Source organism: Phalangium opilio, unplaced genomic scaffold (assembly GCF_054372755.1).
Source record: "Phalangium opilio isolate 3A_F unplaced genomic scaffold, DU_Popi_V2 ptg000329l_1, whole genome shotgun sequence".
Lineage (NCBI taxonomy): Eukaryota > Metazoa > Arthropoda > Arachnida > Opiliones > Phalangiidae > Phalangium > Phalangium opilio.
Genome location: NW_028324226.1, coordinates 2,830,301 through 2,845,584, shown reverse-complemented (window position 1 = coordinate 2,845,584; position 15,284 = coordinate 2,830,301). Strand labels below are relative to the sequence as shown.

Genomic DNA, 15,284 nt, shown 5'->3' with positions numbered 1-15,284 from the left:
TGGAGACAAGAACGTACCGCGTTACATAATCTATTGATGTTTTATGTTTCAAACGAAATCTCTGCAGATTTGTTTCTTTTCTATTCCTGTTGAATTTCAAACTTGGGAATTATCGAAAATACGTGTGCAGCTAAAGAATTTTAAATTTTCTTCTCACGTTGTGACGTACTTGATACAAATTCATTTATTTTGGTGACGTCAAACGTACACGCACTCGGACCCGGTCGATTGTTGAAAGTGTGTTAAAGGGATTGTGAAAACCAAAGTTGATTTGTTAGGTTTCCCTTGCGTTACTTAATTCCATTTTCTCTCTTATTTCATCTTCTCTTCGTTTAAACAAGAACAACAAAATAGTTGTAGACTTGTAATGGCGTTTGAGACAACGGGATTCGGAGCTAACGACTATTTGGGTATATTTTTACTGTACATAAGCATACGTTTATAAGATATGTTCCATAAGTATGAAACTACCTATACTTCGTATAGTGCTAGAGACTTGCTGAGAGCTAGTTCGAGAACGACAAGCGAGAATTGACTACACGCGGTTTTGCAGTCCATCTGCCTATTTAATTAGTCTGTACGAAGAAGTGATATCTAGTTTATTAGGGAGAAGGTATAAATTCGCCGCATTTCCAGCTTTATCTCCAGTCCAAACGTAGGTCCGGAGTTAATCACCGCCTCCAAATTACAACCAGCATCTCATTGATTCTTGAAAACTCACGTCAGCGGGACGCGAATGACGAAAATTACGTACTTTCCGACTGAGGAGAGGCGAAATAGCCCGGCCTCCTTTTACATCCCCCCTTGTATTTTGAAAGGGGGACTGGGACTATGGCGAGTGAATACTTAGGCATCTTAAACCTTCTCCCTAATAAACTAGATATCACTTCTTGTCTGTACTAAGCCTTTGACAGCGTCTCACCAGGCGTCGCTATACAAGAATCTATGACCTACGTCACTTCATGACAAGCTGTCATTAACCAGTGATAAACTTATGGGACATATCTTATCAACTTATGACATAAGTTTAAGAGAATTTTAGGACGAGTGGGGGTTTTATAGAATCGATTAAAATCTAGGTATCATTTCGTTCCATGGTCCCTTAGATATACAGTATAGCTGTTTGTCTATTATAGCTGGCCATTGCCCAGAGATTATTTCTAAAACCCGCAATGCGTTTTAGAATAAACGTATTTTTCGATCCGAGTTCCTTCCAAGGACGTTGCGTTTTTTCCCAAACCATTAAATGTTGGGTAGGATTAAGGGCAATGATCTCTCGACATAGTATCAACTCTATACAGGGTTATTAAAAAAATGGTGGTACAGGACCGAAGTACAGTGGATTCTATGGACGATTTTGAGTCCAAAATGCCATGTGACTTCTATGGCATTTTGACCCAAGCGCCACCGGTTACGTTTGGGGTGTCCAGGCCACTGTTTTCGAGTTGTGATTTGAGTGTTTTAGGGATGACTCCTTAATTAAATTAGAAATTAAGGGGCCACTCGTAAAATACTCCAATCTTAACTTGAAAACAGTGGCCCGGACGAAGTTACATTTTCGACTCAAAATCGTGCACCCAAGGAACTTATCCCCATTAACTTATGCCAGACTTACCAGCCAGAAACACCCTGTATAAGGTAGGTTCTGTGGACGATTTTGAGTCCAAAAAATGTAACTTCTGTGACATTTTGACCCAAGGGCCACCGGTTACGATTGGTGGGGTGTTTTACGAATGACCCCTTAATTAAATTAGAAATCATTGTCTTTCAGTTTTTTTCTTCTTAAATTTAAGGGGTCATCCGTGTAACACTGTAATCGTAACCGGTAGCCCTTGGGTCAAAATGTCATAGAACATTTTCTACTCAAAAATGGCCCAAGGAACACCCTGTAGAGATGGTTATTTTACATACGTTTTATAAAGTATATAATATAACCACCTCTACCATTATATTACTTTCCCTCGCGTTACTGCCTTTGCCCTTCTGGGACGTCTGTAACTAACTACTGCCATCGTTTGTAGCGGTTCCCGGTTCAGTAATGGTATACTTGATACGCTACATGGACTTAGAAGATTTTAGGCGTCTGAAAAACGTTAAAAATGTAAAAGGTCCGTCCATTTGAACAAAAAATCCCCGGTTTCTGGAAAGAACTGTTGGGTAGAATATGCGCGCGTAGTTAGCGTTTCTGGGTCACCGGCGAACGGTCGCCAGAAATATTTTTGTTCTTTCTTTTAGGGGTCAACTTTTTCTTCTTTAAAGGGTATGAGAAGCTTCGTTTGAAAAACCTCTGATTTATATAGCAAAAGATAGAATTAATTACTGTGAATTCAGAAATATCAAGCTTTTAATTCTCCGATTTCTAGTTATTTGGCAATATGCATTTGAAAATGCTTCATATGCAATTATTTAAAATCCACTTTTTAAAAGTTTTTAAGAAAGGCTACAACGTTTTCTTGTTTTTGACGTCACGCACGCGAGATGGTGCCACTCTCTCCGCTATCAAAGCATAGACAGAGCACGAGACGGGTATAGCTCGCGCTCGCTCTCGCTTGTATAGGTTTGCCCGTGTGATGTCATAAACCAAGACAAAATAATTTATGTATCGAAGCTGAGTTTTCGTGATTTTCCAATGGATTTTAAAAATAGAAACTTTGGTTCAATTATATTAAAAACTTTATATTTTGAAAGTAGAGACTTGAAAGTGTAATATAATACCACTTTCGTGCTAAAATATGATATGAAATTGTAAATTCCCATACCCTTTAATATCTCATGATAAAGAGATTACCAAGCATGCCAGGGGAAATTTAAATTATAGATTAGAAGTTCGCGTTTGTGCTTTAAAACAAGTTGGGAAAACCAAAATATTACCTCTCCGAGGAGGACTACTTACAAACTTAATTACCTACCCAGATATGGAAATGTTTCTTTTTTTAAGAACAAATAATGAAGTTAAAATTTATGAAATATTAAAGCAGTATACAAAGCATAGCAAATATACTGTAAATCAGACGACATTTTACATCCAATAAGGATATACTTGTACACATTAAAATCATCCGATGGGGGAAAAACGGGAAATGAAGAGCTAAAACTTTGGAGGGATATTACCTTTACGTCTTGTAAAGGCCGAATTTTCTACTGCTCAACTGTATACCCTCTATGTTCAAAGCCATATTCACAACAGGGTTGCCATGTAAACACTATCCTCTCGTTTCACCTCAACGATTTTCTTAGTTTGTCAACATGACTGTTAACGTTACATAACACGAAAGCTTATTTGTGTCTACACACACTGGAAGTAAATGCGCACCATAAATAGCATGAACACACGAAGCTATAATCCGATTACGATCAGACCTTTCACTGGTCTGAGCTGCGTCCAGCAGAGCTCACCAAAATGACAGCGGATTTTGGAAAACGGTTACCGGTGAGATCTGTCGTCATAGCTTTTCTCCGGTCATCGGTGTTTTAAAAATTACGCTAGCGCAATAAAGCGTGCAAGGTACCAAGGCTTAACAAAAATTGTATGATAACATATTTAAAGAGATAGATAACAACGTCTTTTATAATTAAAATTAGAAAGTAGCATGTCTCTTAAAATTCTCGCGTCATCAAATAGTTTCACGCCAATTAAATAGCTATAGTCCCATCAGAATCAGCAAGAGCTATTTGTATTAATTCCTCCATGTTTTTTCGCCAAGCTGAGAACTACGCGTTTTACGTCACGTTTTCCAAAAACCCGACTATTTTGCTTTGAAGACCGCGCTGAGCACCGTGACGTCAAATTCAAAACCAAAATCCCGTCCTGTAGGACACTGCTAACAGCGCTGAGCTCTGCTGAACGCGGCCCAGATATCCACCATGATTATAAAATCTAAGCCTAATTATTTAAAAGTGTGTTTAACTTTCGGCTCACTCCGAACCGTTAATGTCTCTGCATTACAGAAACGAAAACCAAACCCAAGCGTTTACTTTTTGGTTCACTAGGCCTATTGACAAATAAAAGTTCAATTGACCAATTTCGTTGCGTTCTTTTTGAAATCACTATAGAAAGGATTATGCTATAAACAGATGTAGTATAGCTTAAGTAATATATAAACATCCATTTCAAATAACAATATTAAAAAACATCCTTGAAATATCAAAATGAAACAGAGCTTTAAAGCTACAAAAGTACTAAATGCATCGTAATTACGAAAACGATTTCCACATATTCACTTTATATTATGAAAAAGTGAATATTAAGGTTCTGTAGTATTTCTTAACACATCAAAACAAAGCGAACTGCTAACTCGGCGCACTAGTGTGACAACGGACAGACACACACAGACAAAGAAATAGACAGCTTTTTTACTCTTTCCGTTTTAATTTTGAGTTTAGAAACAAGATTATCTTAAATATTAAAATAAATATAATTAATATTAAATATTTTCTTCGTTAGTTGTTCGCCTTATTGAGCGTTACATCGTCTTGATAAAGAACAATTAAACATTCTTGAGAGACTTGACTAATATTGGCGTTTAAAATGAAGCATACGCCGGTTGCTTCACCTTATTCAAATAGGTAGTATATAAGGATTTCGAATCGCAGCTATGGATAAGAACAGCGCAATTGCGTGAACCTTTGGTGGAAGCCCCGCCATTGGGAGGCCGGACGTTTCTCGTAACCCTGGCCGATCGCCGCGTATGTCTTAACCTTAAGGATGATGATGGAGTAGAAGCCAGGTGTGCAGACTGGTGTCCATGTGGGATGGACAAAAACTATGACCAGAAGATGGTGGTGTAGAAGCCAGGTGTACAGACTGGTGTCCATGTGGGATGGACAAAAACTATGACCAGAAGATGGTGGTGTAGAAGCCAGGTGTACAGACTGGTGTCCATGTGGGATGGACAAAAACAATGACCAGAAGATGGTGGTGTAGAAGCCAGGTGTACAGACTGGTGTCCATGTGGGATGGACAAAAACAATGACCAGAAGATGGTGGTGTAGAAGCCAGGTGTACAGACTGGTGTCCATGTGGGATGGACAAAAACAATGACCAGAAGATGGTGGTGTAGAAGCCAGGTGTACAGACTGGTGTCCATGTGGGATGGACAAAAACAATGACCAGAAGATGGTGGTGTAGAAGCCAAGTGTACAGACTGGTGTCCATGTGGGATGGACAAAAACAAAGACGAGAAGATGGTGGTGTAGAAGCCAGGTGTGCAGACTGGTGTCCATGTGGGATGGACAAAAACTATGACCAGAAGATGGTGGTGTAGAAGCCAGGTGTACAGACTGGTGTCCATGTGGGATGGACAAAAACTATGACCAGAAGATGGTGGTGTAGAAGCCAGGTGTGCAGACTGGTGTCCATGTGGGATGGACAAAAACTATGACCAGAAGATGGTGGTGTAGAAGCCAGGTGTACAGACTGGTGTCCATGTGGGATGGACAAAAACTATGACCAGAAGATGGTGGTGTAGAAGCCAGGTGTGCAGACTGGTGTCCATGTGGGATGGACAAAAACTATGACCAGAAGATGGTGGTGTAGAAGCCAGGTGTACAGACTGGTGTCCATGTGGGATGGACAAAAACTATGACCAGAAGATGGTGGTGTAGAAGCCAGGTGTGCAGACTGGTGTCCATGTGGGATGGACAAAAACTATGACCAGAAGATGGTGGTGTAGAAGCCAGGTGTACAGACTGGTGTCCATGTGGGATGGACAAAAACAAAGACGAGAAGATGGTGGTGTAGAAGCCAGGTGTACAGACTGGTGTCCATGTGGGATGGACAAAAACAAAGACCAGAAGATGGTGGTGTTAGAAGCCAGTAAGTTCAGACTGGTGTCTTTGTGGGATAGACAAAAGCAACGCCTAGAAGGTGGTGGTGTTAGAAGCCAGTGAATACAGATTGGTGTTCGTGTGGAATGGACAATTGACTAGTCAGATGAAATAATAGTGGCCAGTTGAATTGTGGATAGCCTCAAGTTTTGAATTTTCCGGGAACTGTCAATGCGGTCCGGAAATGGCGAACACATTTGCTTCGATTCGGAAACTGCGAACGCGGTCCCCTGGGGTGTAAGTCAATAACAACAGCCTGACACACACACACACACACACACACACACACACACAGACATGCCTGTCGATTTTAGAACCTCTCCGTGACATACGTCACTCGGAGAGGTAAAAAGTGTCTATACGGTTATCACCATAAGTTTATAAGATATGTTCCATCCATAAGTATGACACTTCCTATACTTCGTAATGCTAGAGACTTACTGAGAGCTAGTTCGAGATCGACGCGAGAATAGAGCTATCTCAGAAGCCTTAGTGTGACGTCACCTGTGCTATTTGGCCATACAACCAAAGCGGTAGCAAACATGGCCGCCCACTTGCAAAGCTAAGCCCGAGGGGGTAGACACTTTGGATCTCTGTGTACACCTGAGTTCAAAAGAGTTCAGCTTTGAGAGTACATTGAGTTGAAGACATATTGTACACCTGAGTTCTCAAGTGTCTACCCCCTCGGCTAAGCCCGTGACGTTTTACCTAGGCACTGACGTCACAACTGAGATAGCTCTATAGAGTAATGGCAGTACTACTTATGCAAACGTCATACCCTTCAATATCTTAGATCAGTGTCATCCCCCTACTGGGCGCGTATCCCCTTTTACAAGAGCGCGCCCAGAGGGAGGGATACACCACCACTAGTCTATTGACTACACTCGGTTAGTTTTTCAGGACTTCCATCTTCTTATTTAGTCTGTACTAAGCCTTCGACAGCGTCTCACCAGGCGTCGCTTTACCTCGAATCTATGACCTACGTCACTTCTTTGATGACAAACTCTCAGTAACCAGTTACAAACTTATGGAGGAACATATCTTATGTACTTATGTTATCATTTACTGCCAGAAGCCAAATCGGTTCATGTCATTCTTTATTACCCTTTGGGTTCTTTCTAGTGTTTAGAGAAATATTTTCGTGATACTTTGGAGAGATTTTGTATCTTCGGTGAAAGTGGAGGTTTCTCTAAGGTTAATTTAAAATTCTATACTCGATTTAAAGGTCGGGTTAGTTGACTTTAATTTGTTTTTCAGAGTACGTTTTGTAGATTATTTTGACCTACAATAATCTCGAGGGACTTGACGAAGTTTAGAAACCGTCATAAGAGTTTTTGCATTTTTATTGTACGGTAACACGAATGAAAGAATGAATTGTTGATATCATGATTTAATCATTTTATATGTTATTAATTACTAGCTAAGCTACGGCTTTACCCTTGTGTTTTAACGGTCTGTAAACCTGGAAACGTTTCCTAAAATATCTGCATGATGTTTATTAAGAACTAACTTTTATTTAAAACTTTTAAACTCAATGAAATGATGCTTAATTAGGGGTTGTCCATAAAGTTAAAAATGTTACGGGTATAGCTAGAATTGTCAATTGAACTTTCTTCGCTGTCTTAATGGATAGGGCTTCGTTCGCGGACCCAACCTTGAGGTACGAAACCAAACAACTTCTAATGAACCTTCCCCTAGTGTTACTGATATCAATTATACATTTTGGTAAAAAAAATTCAGACATTGCTGAATTGTGACTTTGCGAAAATAACAAACAAACAAACAAACCCCTTTCTCAAATATTTATACGATTATGCGCCTTAATAATGGCTGCTCCCTTTTCCCTCAAAATGGCGGAGAACTTTACGGAGTGTAAAACTCTACAGAGATCCTCCACCCCTATTTGCTAAGTGCAGGGCTGACGTTTAGTAGGTTAGATTTTTAGTCTAACCTCTCTATTTCTCTGCATTTTATTTACTATAGGCTAGTGGCGGTAGAGATATGCTCTTTCAGTGTAGCTAAAATTACAAATATTTTTCACTAGCTAAAAAACTAAATTTTCTTTACTTTAAAATGTATCAAAAAGTATTATTTATGGACATCTTCCGTTTTGAAGAGGTTCTTCAAATTTCTTTTTTTAATACCCTTCACACGCTATAAAACTCGTACTATAAATATCTCAGTAAAAATACCGAAGATTCTACAGGTCCCAGACACGAACTATTTGATCAACTGCCAAAAAGTTAAATGTTCATCGTTCATTCAACAAAAATTGGCACTTAATTCATTTTTTATTTTTAAGCAAATTTTTTTTATTTTGATCATACAAAAATGCGGTTATTTTGGAGTTGATTTTATGTAATCAAAGAGACTTGTTCGTTCTTTGTAAATATTAGTTAACTTTCATAACAAAATTCGTTAAAATTTAATCAAACTAACACTTTTGCAAAATATTATTTAACCCAATGAAACCGGTATCGACCCAAGGTTGTTGGAGATATTGCTTATATGCTATCGACCTATTATTTAACCCAATGAAAACCGTATCGGCCTATTATTTAACCCAATGAAACCGGTATCGACCTATTATTTAAACCAATGAAACCGGTATCGACCTATTATTTAACCCAATGAAACCGGTATCGACCTATTATTTAACCCAATGAAAACCGTATCGGCCTATTATTTAACCCAATGAAACCGGTATCGACCTATTATTTAACCCAATGAAAACCGTATCGGCCTATTATTTAACCCAATGAAACCGGTATCGACCTATTATTTAACCCAATGAAAACCGTATCGGCCTATTATTTAACCCAATGAAACCGATATTGACCGATTATTTAACCCAAGGAACCCGATATCGACCGATTATTTAACCCAATGAAACCGATATCGACCGATTATTTAACCCAACGAAACCGATATCGACCGATTATTTTACCCAACGAACCCGATATCGACCGATTATTTAACCCAATGAAACCGATATCGACCGATTATTTAACCCAATGAAACCGATATCGACCGACATTTAACCCAATGAAACCGATATCGACCGATTATTTAACCCAATGAAACCGATATCGACCGATTATTTAACCCAATGAAACCGATATCGACCGACATTTAACCCAATGAAACCGATATCGACCGACTATTTAACCCAACAAACCCGATATCGACCGACTATTTAACCCAACAAACCCGATATCGACCGACTATTTAACCCAACGAAACCGAAATCGACCGTTTTTTATCGATAAATCGGTAAATTAACTTCGAAACGATATATCGGTTTAAGTTCCATTAATTTTTTCAAAGTATAAATTTTGGTATCAATTATATCGAAACAAAAGGGTTTCATTTATAAAATGTTTCTTAATCTTTTCTTTCCTCCCTTTTCTTTCTTTCTTAGAGGACGAAAACTGTCTCACGAGTTGGATCTCGTCATCATCCTAGACGAAGAAACGACGTTCGTTACTTTCGGCCTTAGAATAAAATGAATAGTAAAATGTTTCTTAGGAACTTGACGCGTAAGTTGTCCGTAATTACGTGTCCATTCACTTATATATTCTATAATTTCTTAGTCAATAGGATAATCTTACAATCTAGCTCGCGCTAACCTCCTTTAGACTTATTTTTTATTTCATTCAGACACTGTTATATAATAAATTATTAATAAGAGGTTCTTCCGAAGGATGTGTGTAATTGTAAATTGGAACAGTGACAATAAAACACAACCACTTTGCTTCTATATTCATCATGACAACAGTTTACAAGTTGACTATTTTGTGTTGTTAGACTGTTATTCTTTTATTTTCTTTAGTTTTTTATCGTTGTTGATTTTTCATAGATGAGGAAGAAGATTTGTGTTATAGCTATTGAATTTGTTTGTGTTTTGATTCTAGGAGCTTTTTTTTGTAAACTAGATAGTTTTACGTTCCCAGGGTGTTTTTGATAAGTCTGTCGTACTCGTGAATAAAAGGGGATGTTCAAATTGTGTTTAAAACGTCGAAGAACATGGATGGGGTCTACAACATTTAGTTACGGACAAGTAAGGGCTCCCAAACATTGATTGATCCCTAAAACAAGGAACGCCACATGTGGAGTAAGACCATAAGTTCATAAGATATGTTCCATAAGTTTATCGCTAGTTACTGGGAGCATGTCAAGTGACTTAGGTGATACGTCATAGATTTTCGTAAAGCGGCGCCTGGTGAGGCGCTGTCAAAGGCTTAATATAGACTATATAGGAAGATGGACTGCAATTTTTACCGAGTGTAGTCAATTCTCGCATTGTAAAGTCTCTAGCTTTACGAAGTATATGTAGTGTTATACTTATGGAACATATCTTATAAACTTATGGTAAGACGAATCAGCCTTCAAAAGTCTTCAATCTAAGAATTTTATTAAACCATTAACTAGCAGAAATGTACGTACGTTGGTAAACTGAAGCTAATTACTAAACGTATGAATATTTGATGGTTTTTCGGGCCAACCAATGTTTGGGAGCCCATATCTCCCTAGCTAAATTATGTAGAACCAATGTATATGGGTCATATTCTTTAAAGTTTTAAAAACAACGTTAAAGTTTTTAAATTTTCAACTATACCTCGGTTAAAAATGAAACTGAGAAAGATCTTCTTATCTTAAATTCTTTATCACGAAAACATTTAGCGATTTATCGTTTCCACGTTTTCCTGTTTAATATCATTTTGTCGAAAGGTTTCTGGGGTGTTTTTATGTTATTAAGTTCTAACGAGGGGCTGGTCAGTTCGTGTAATTGGGGTTACACGCTGGTCTTCGTCCCAGGGTATCTGGGATTTAATAACTAACTATATAGCCCCTTGGTTAATTTTTCAAATTCTTAATCAAAATGAATGAGAATGAGAATGAATTTTAACCAGGATAAAGTTTTTAAATTTCTCATTTCTCTTTTATTTCAGCTAAATAAATAAACTGTGGTACTAGGAAAGAAATATTTTATGAATAATCATGGGGAGATTAACTAAATTATACCTATTACTTTGGAAAAATTTTACTCTCCATCGAAGGCACAAGGTATATCCTAATTGTAGTTAAATAAAAAATATATGGGGGGTCAGGCATTAGAACGTTATAACAAGAAGTGATATCTAGTTTACTTGGGAGAAGGTATAATATGCCTAAGTATTCGCGCGTCATAGTCCCAGTCCCCTTTTAAAAATACAAGGGGGGGACGCAAAAGGAGGCCGGGCTATTTCGCCTCTCCTCAGTCGAAAAATGCGTAATTTTCGTCATTCGCGTCGCGCTGACGTGAGTATTCAAGAACCAATGATATGCTGGTTCTAATTTAGAGGCGGGGATTAACGCCGGACCTACGTTTGGACTGGAGATAAAGCTGGAAATGTGGCGAATTTATACCTTCTCCCTAATAAACTAGATATAACTTCTTGGTTATAATTTAATTTTTGGTCAAATATAAGCATAACAGCGAAAGGCACTTCGATATTTCGTTGTAATTAATAAGCCTAGTGGAAAAAAAAAGAAATACAGGGTGTTATTCCAAAAAGGGTGATAGGATCGAAGTGCAGTGCGATTTTGATTCCAAAGTGTTCTATGACATTTTGCCCTAATGCTCACCCTAAAATAGTTATGATTGGAGTGTTTTATGGATGTAATAAACTGAACAGACAATGCTAATTTATTTAAGGGGTCATCCGTAAAACACTCGGATCTAATCGTAACTTTAAAACGGTGGCCTGGATGGCCATTTGTCATAGAACACTTTCTACTCAAAATTGATTTACCATAGAACCCACAGTACTTCATAGGGTCTCCTACCACCTTTTTTGGAACACCCCTGTATAATGCCTGACTCTGTTCCCCTGGAAGACTCGAATTTCAATAGTGATTAATTCATTTCGAAATATGTATAAATTCTCGTTTAGCTTCGTCTGATAGTTGAGATAGTATGGCCGCTAATTTTGTTCATGATATTAATGTGGGTACGAAGTCGCGGTTTACGGTTGTACCTGCCCGAATGTCACTTTGACGAAAAAGCCATGCCCTCGGCTGGCCTTCTACCTTTCCTACAAAATACCCTCTGCACTTTCAACAACACTTGCCATCAACAGGTTACCAACAATGTACAAACTCAAGTAGCTAGCGCCACAACTCAATTGTAAGGTTTACTTAAGGCCTACTCAGACGATACGACTTTTTAGATGAGTCAACTTGAGTTGTGTAAACTAGTTGGGTCGTATGAATTGGTCAAGTTGTAATCACCAAATTAAATCACTGGCCAATTTTTGCTGACTGACTCATCTAGTCGAGTCAAAAGTTGTACCGTCTGAAAAGGCCTTTACTCTCTCACTCGGAAAGTATCCCTGCAGATGCAATAATCATAATTCGCCATTTTAGAGTCAATAATGTAATAAATGACGTAGAAGAAATAGCCAATAAACTCGTAACTGACTCTAAAATCAATAGCTTGAAACAAATGGTAGCTGATTTTGAAGCGTTTAGTAGACTGTTAAGAAAATTGACAAACCCAAAAGCCAAAATAAAAGGTATACCATAATAAATCTTGGAGATTGTTAGTAACAATCAACTATAACAATTAGGACAATTCTTCCGTAGGGTCTTTCGTAATTTCACACATATTTAGCAACATTAGCGAAGTCAAGGATTCTGTTCAAAGTTTGAATTTATCGGTGTCACCCGAAAGCGTCAGAACTCTGTTGAAATCTTCCATAAATATTGCTGGCATTCAACCCGTAAGAAATGAACCCGCTTTTTTTTTATAAGTTGCGAAAATTCGCGGTGTTTGCTAACGGTATACGAATTAATTTCTTAGCTGTTTGATCTTCAAAAAGTCAGTGTCCGTACGCATCTATGCGTTAACAATGGACTAGAGGAACTCTTGACTGTAAAAAATAAAACTAGATTTAGAAAACTGAAAATAGACTTGTGTAGTTTGAACCCGACTGACGGCTCAAATCTTGCCCTTCAAATTTTAGAATTTGTCAAATGGAAAGTTTTCTACACTCAGGTATGTATTTTACACGGTCAGGTTCACACCGAGGAGCGTGTAACTCGGTGTAAGGGTTATCCGAGAGTGAATAGCTCCTCGGTTGACACGCGCCTTATAAGATATACCATAGGTTCATAAGATATGTTCCATAAGTTTGTCACTGGTTACAAACTGGAGCTTGTCATGAAGTGACGTAGGTCATATAAAGCGACGCCTGGCGAGGCTCAGGCAATGGCTAAGTACAGACTAAATAGGATTAGATGGACTGTAAAACCGAGTGTAGGCCTAGTGGCGGTAGAGAGGGGTGTAGTCTGTGCATCCCTCCCTCTGGGCGCGCTCTTGTAAAAGGGGATCCTGTACGCGCCCCGAAGGGGGATGACACTGATCTAAGAGATTGAAGGGTATGACGTTTGCATAAGTAGTACTGCCATTACTCTATAGAGCTATCTCAGTTGTGACGTCAGTGCCTAGGTAAAACGTCACGGGCTTAGCTTTGGCAGTGGACGGCCATGTTTGGTACCGCTTTGGTTCTATGACAGGTGACGTCACACTAAGACTTCTGAGATAGCTCCATTCTCGGGTCGTTCTCGAACTAGCTCTCAGTAAGCCCCCAGCATTACGAAGTATAGGTAGTGTCATACTTATGGGACATATCTTATAAACTTATGGATATACGAACCACTCTCGAATTTCATTTCTTCAATACGCGCCCAATTCCTTTCTAAAGCTCTCTACAATTACCGAAGAAAACGTAGGTACGAAACCACCTCGTTTAGCCGAACTAGAAGAAAACCTTAAACTTCTCGGGGATATTTTTGTGGAGGTAAAAGTGAAACGAAGAAGAGCGGTATCTTTAAGAAGGGCTGACTGACATTTAGGAAATCTTTTTAGCTTGAAAGAATTCCTAGTCTAGCGTTCATATTTCAAAAATTTGGTTCCTGGAAGGAAGCTAAGAATATGTCTGAGTTTGAAAACCTTAGCGCGCAGCTTTTCCAATTGTTCGTGTGTGGCAGGAACACGTCGTCTATTTTTGATCCGGAAAATCAAGGATCAGTTAGACAGTTAGAGGAATTGAGAGAACAAATTAAAAAAGAGACTGAATCGCCCAAAAATGATACCTTTGAATACTCGTACGACAATACTACGTGTAAGCGTTTTGGCTCTTTCTTTGTAGACTTAGATCTTGTCAGGACGAAGTAAGAAGGGAAATACTAATTGGTATCTTTCTAATTAGCCACGAAATGTAACGACCTCTTTGAGGTGCTTGAAAGAAACCAAAAAACTAGATTTTTATGGCAGCAAGTGAAACCGTTTGTAAGAGGAAAAATTCTTTATACCCCCAATACTCCCGCTGTTGAGAAAATAATCAAGAAAGTAAGAAAGACGAAACTGATTAGAAAATAAGATGGAAGCGATAATTTTGAACAATCTTTTTAGATGAATGTTACCTTCATACCGATAGTCGAAGCTAAAAATTACTTGACTCGCGTCATGGATTCCCTTTCACCTATTTCGGCATTGGATATTGATGATGGTAACACTAGTTGGTCCCTCATGGAGACCGTTGAGGAGTTTATCGCCAGGATGAACGAGTTACTCGAAAGTGATAATCAAGGCTACACAACCCAAGAACTCTATGAAGAATTCATAACGCCAAAACTCCAACGAATAATACAGCTTTTTACGGCGGCTTCGGACTTTGTCTACGATATGTCGACTTACCTGGAGTGCATCGAAGTCGATCGCTTTGAAGGTTACCCGACAGAAGACGATGTGATTTACCGGGGCTTGGACTTAATCAAGGAGAATAAACTGTGGGCTGGAATTGTCTTCACGAATGTTCTAGCCAACAATCAGAGTGAGGATGAACTTCCGAGTTATATTCATTACAAACTTCGTATGGACGCGAAAAAAGTTGACAGCACCAAAAGAGTCGAGGATAGAATTTCCCGACCTGGTCCTAGACGGAGACCGACAATTGATCTCAAATACTTGTAAGTTTGTGACACGTTCGTTCCTTGTTGGACTGTCTCAATCTTTTGTTTGTCCAAAAGGACTTTCGGGTTTGCTTTCTTGCAAGATATGCTGGAACACGCCATTATTAAAGTGCAAACCGGCTCCGATGTTGAGACCGGAATCTACTTGCAACAATTTCCGTACCCTTGTTATATCTTCGACCAGTTTGTCCTAGCCGTCTCTCGTTCCTTCCCCATGTTCATGGTTTTATCTTGGGTTTATACGTGCGCCATGATCATCAAAGGGATTGTTTTTGAAAAAGAACAACGATTGAAAGAAGTTATGCGAACCATGGGGATGGAAACGGGCGTTTTGTGGCTCTCTTGGTTCTTGGAGAGTATTCTAGTCATGTCAGTCAGTTGCGTTTTTCTTATGTGTATCCTTGTGGTAAGTTTTCTTTTAACTTCCTTCAAAATCAAAG

General features: G+C 38.8%; 1 protein-coding gene across 1 annotated transcript in view; it reads left to right on the top strand.

Moving 5' to 3' along the window:
* The window catches only part of LOC149610307 (phospholipid-transporting ATPase ABCA1-like), a 37,362-nt gene that overhangs the window by 14,573 nt on the left and 7,505 nt on the right, over nucleotides 1-15,284 (top strand). Inside the window, exons 2-12 of the mRNA XM_089858928.1 lie at nucleotides 9,248-9,365; nucleotides 10,779-10,893; nucleotides 11,763-11,995; nucleotides 12,235-12,383; nucleotides 12,454-12,590; nucleotides 12,671-12,865; nucleotides 13,575-13,670; nucleotides 13,739-13,994; nucleotides 14,082-14,221; nucleotides 14,285-14,841; nucleotides 14,902-15,250. Coding sequence (XP_089715054.1) covers nucleotides 10,828-10,893; nucleotides 11,763-11,995; nucleotides 12,235-12,383; nucleotides 12,454-12,590; nucleotides 12,671-12,865; nucleotides 13,575-13,670; nucleotides 13,739-13,994; nucleotides 14,082-14,221; nucleotides 14,285-14,841; nucleotides 14,902-15,250 — 2,178 coding nt within the window. The 5' untranslated portion in view covers nucleotides 9,248-9,365; nucleotides 10,779-10,827. The remainder of the gene's footprint in view (nucleotides 1-9,247; nucleotides 9,366-10,778; nucleotides 10,894-11,762; nucleotides 11,996-12,234; nucleotides 12,384-12,453; nucleotides 12,591-12,670; nucleotides 12,866-13,574; nucleotides 13,671-13,738; nucleotides 13,995-14,081; nucleotides 14,222-14,284; nucleotides 14,842-14,901; nucleotides 15,251-15,284) is intronic.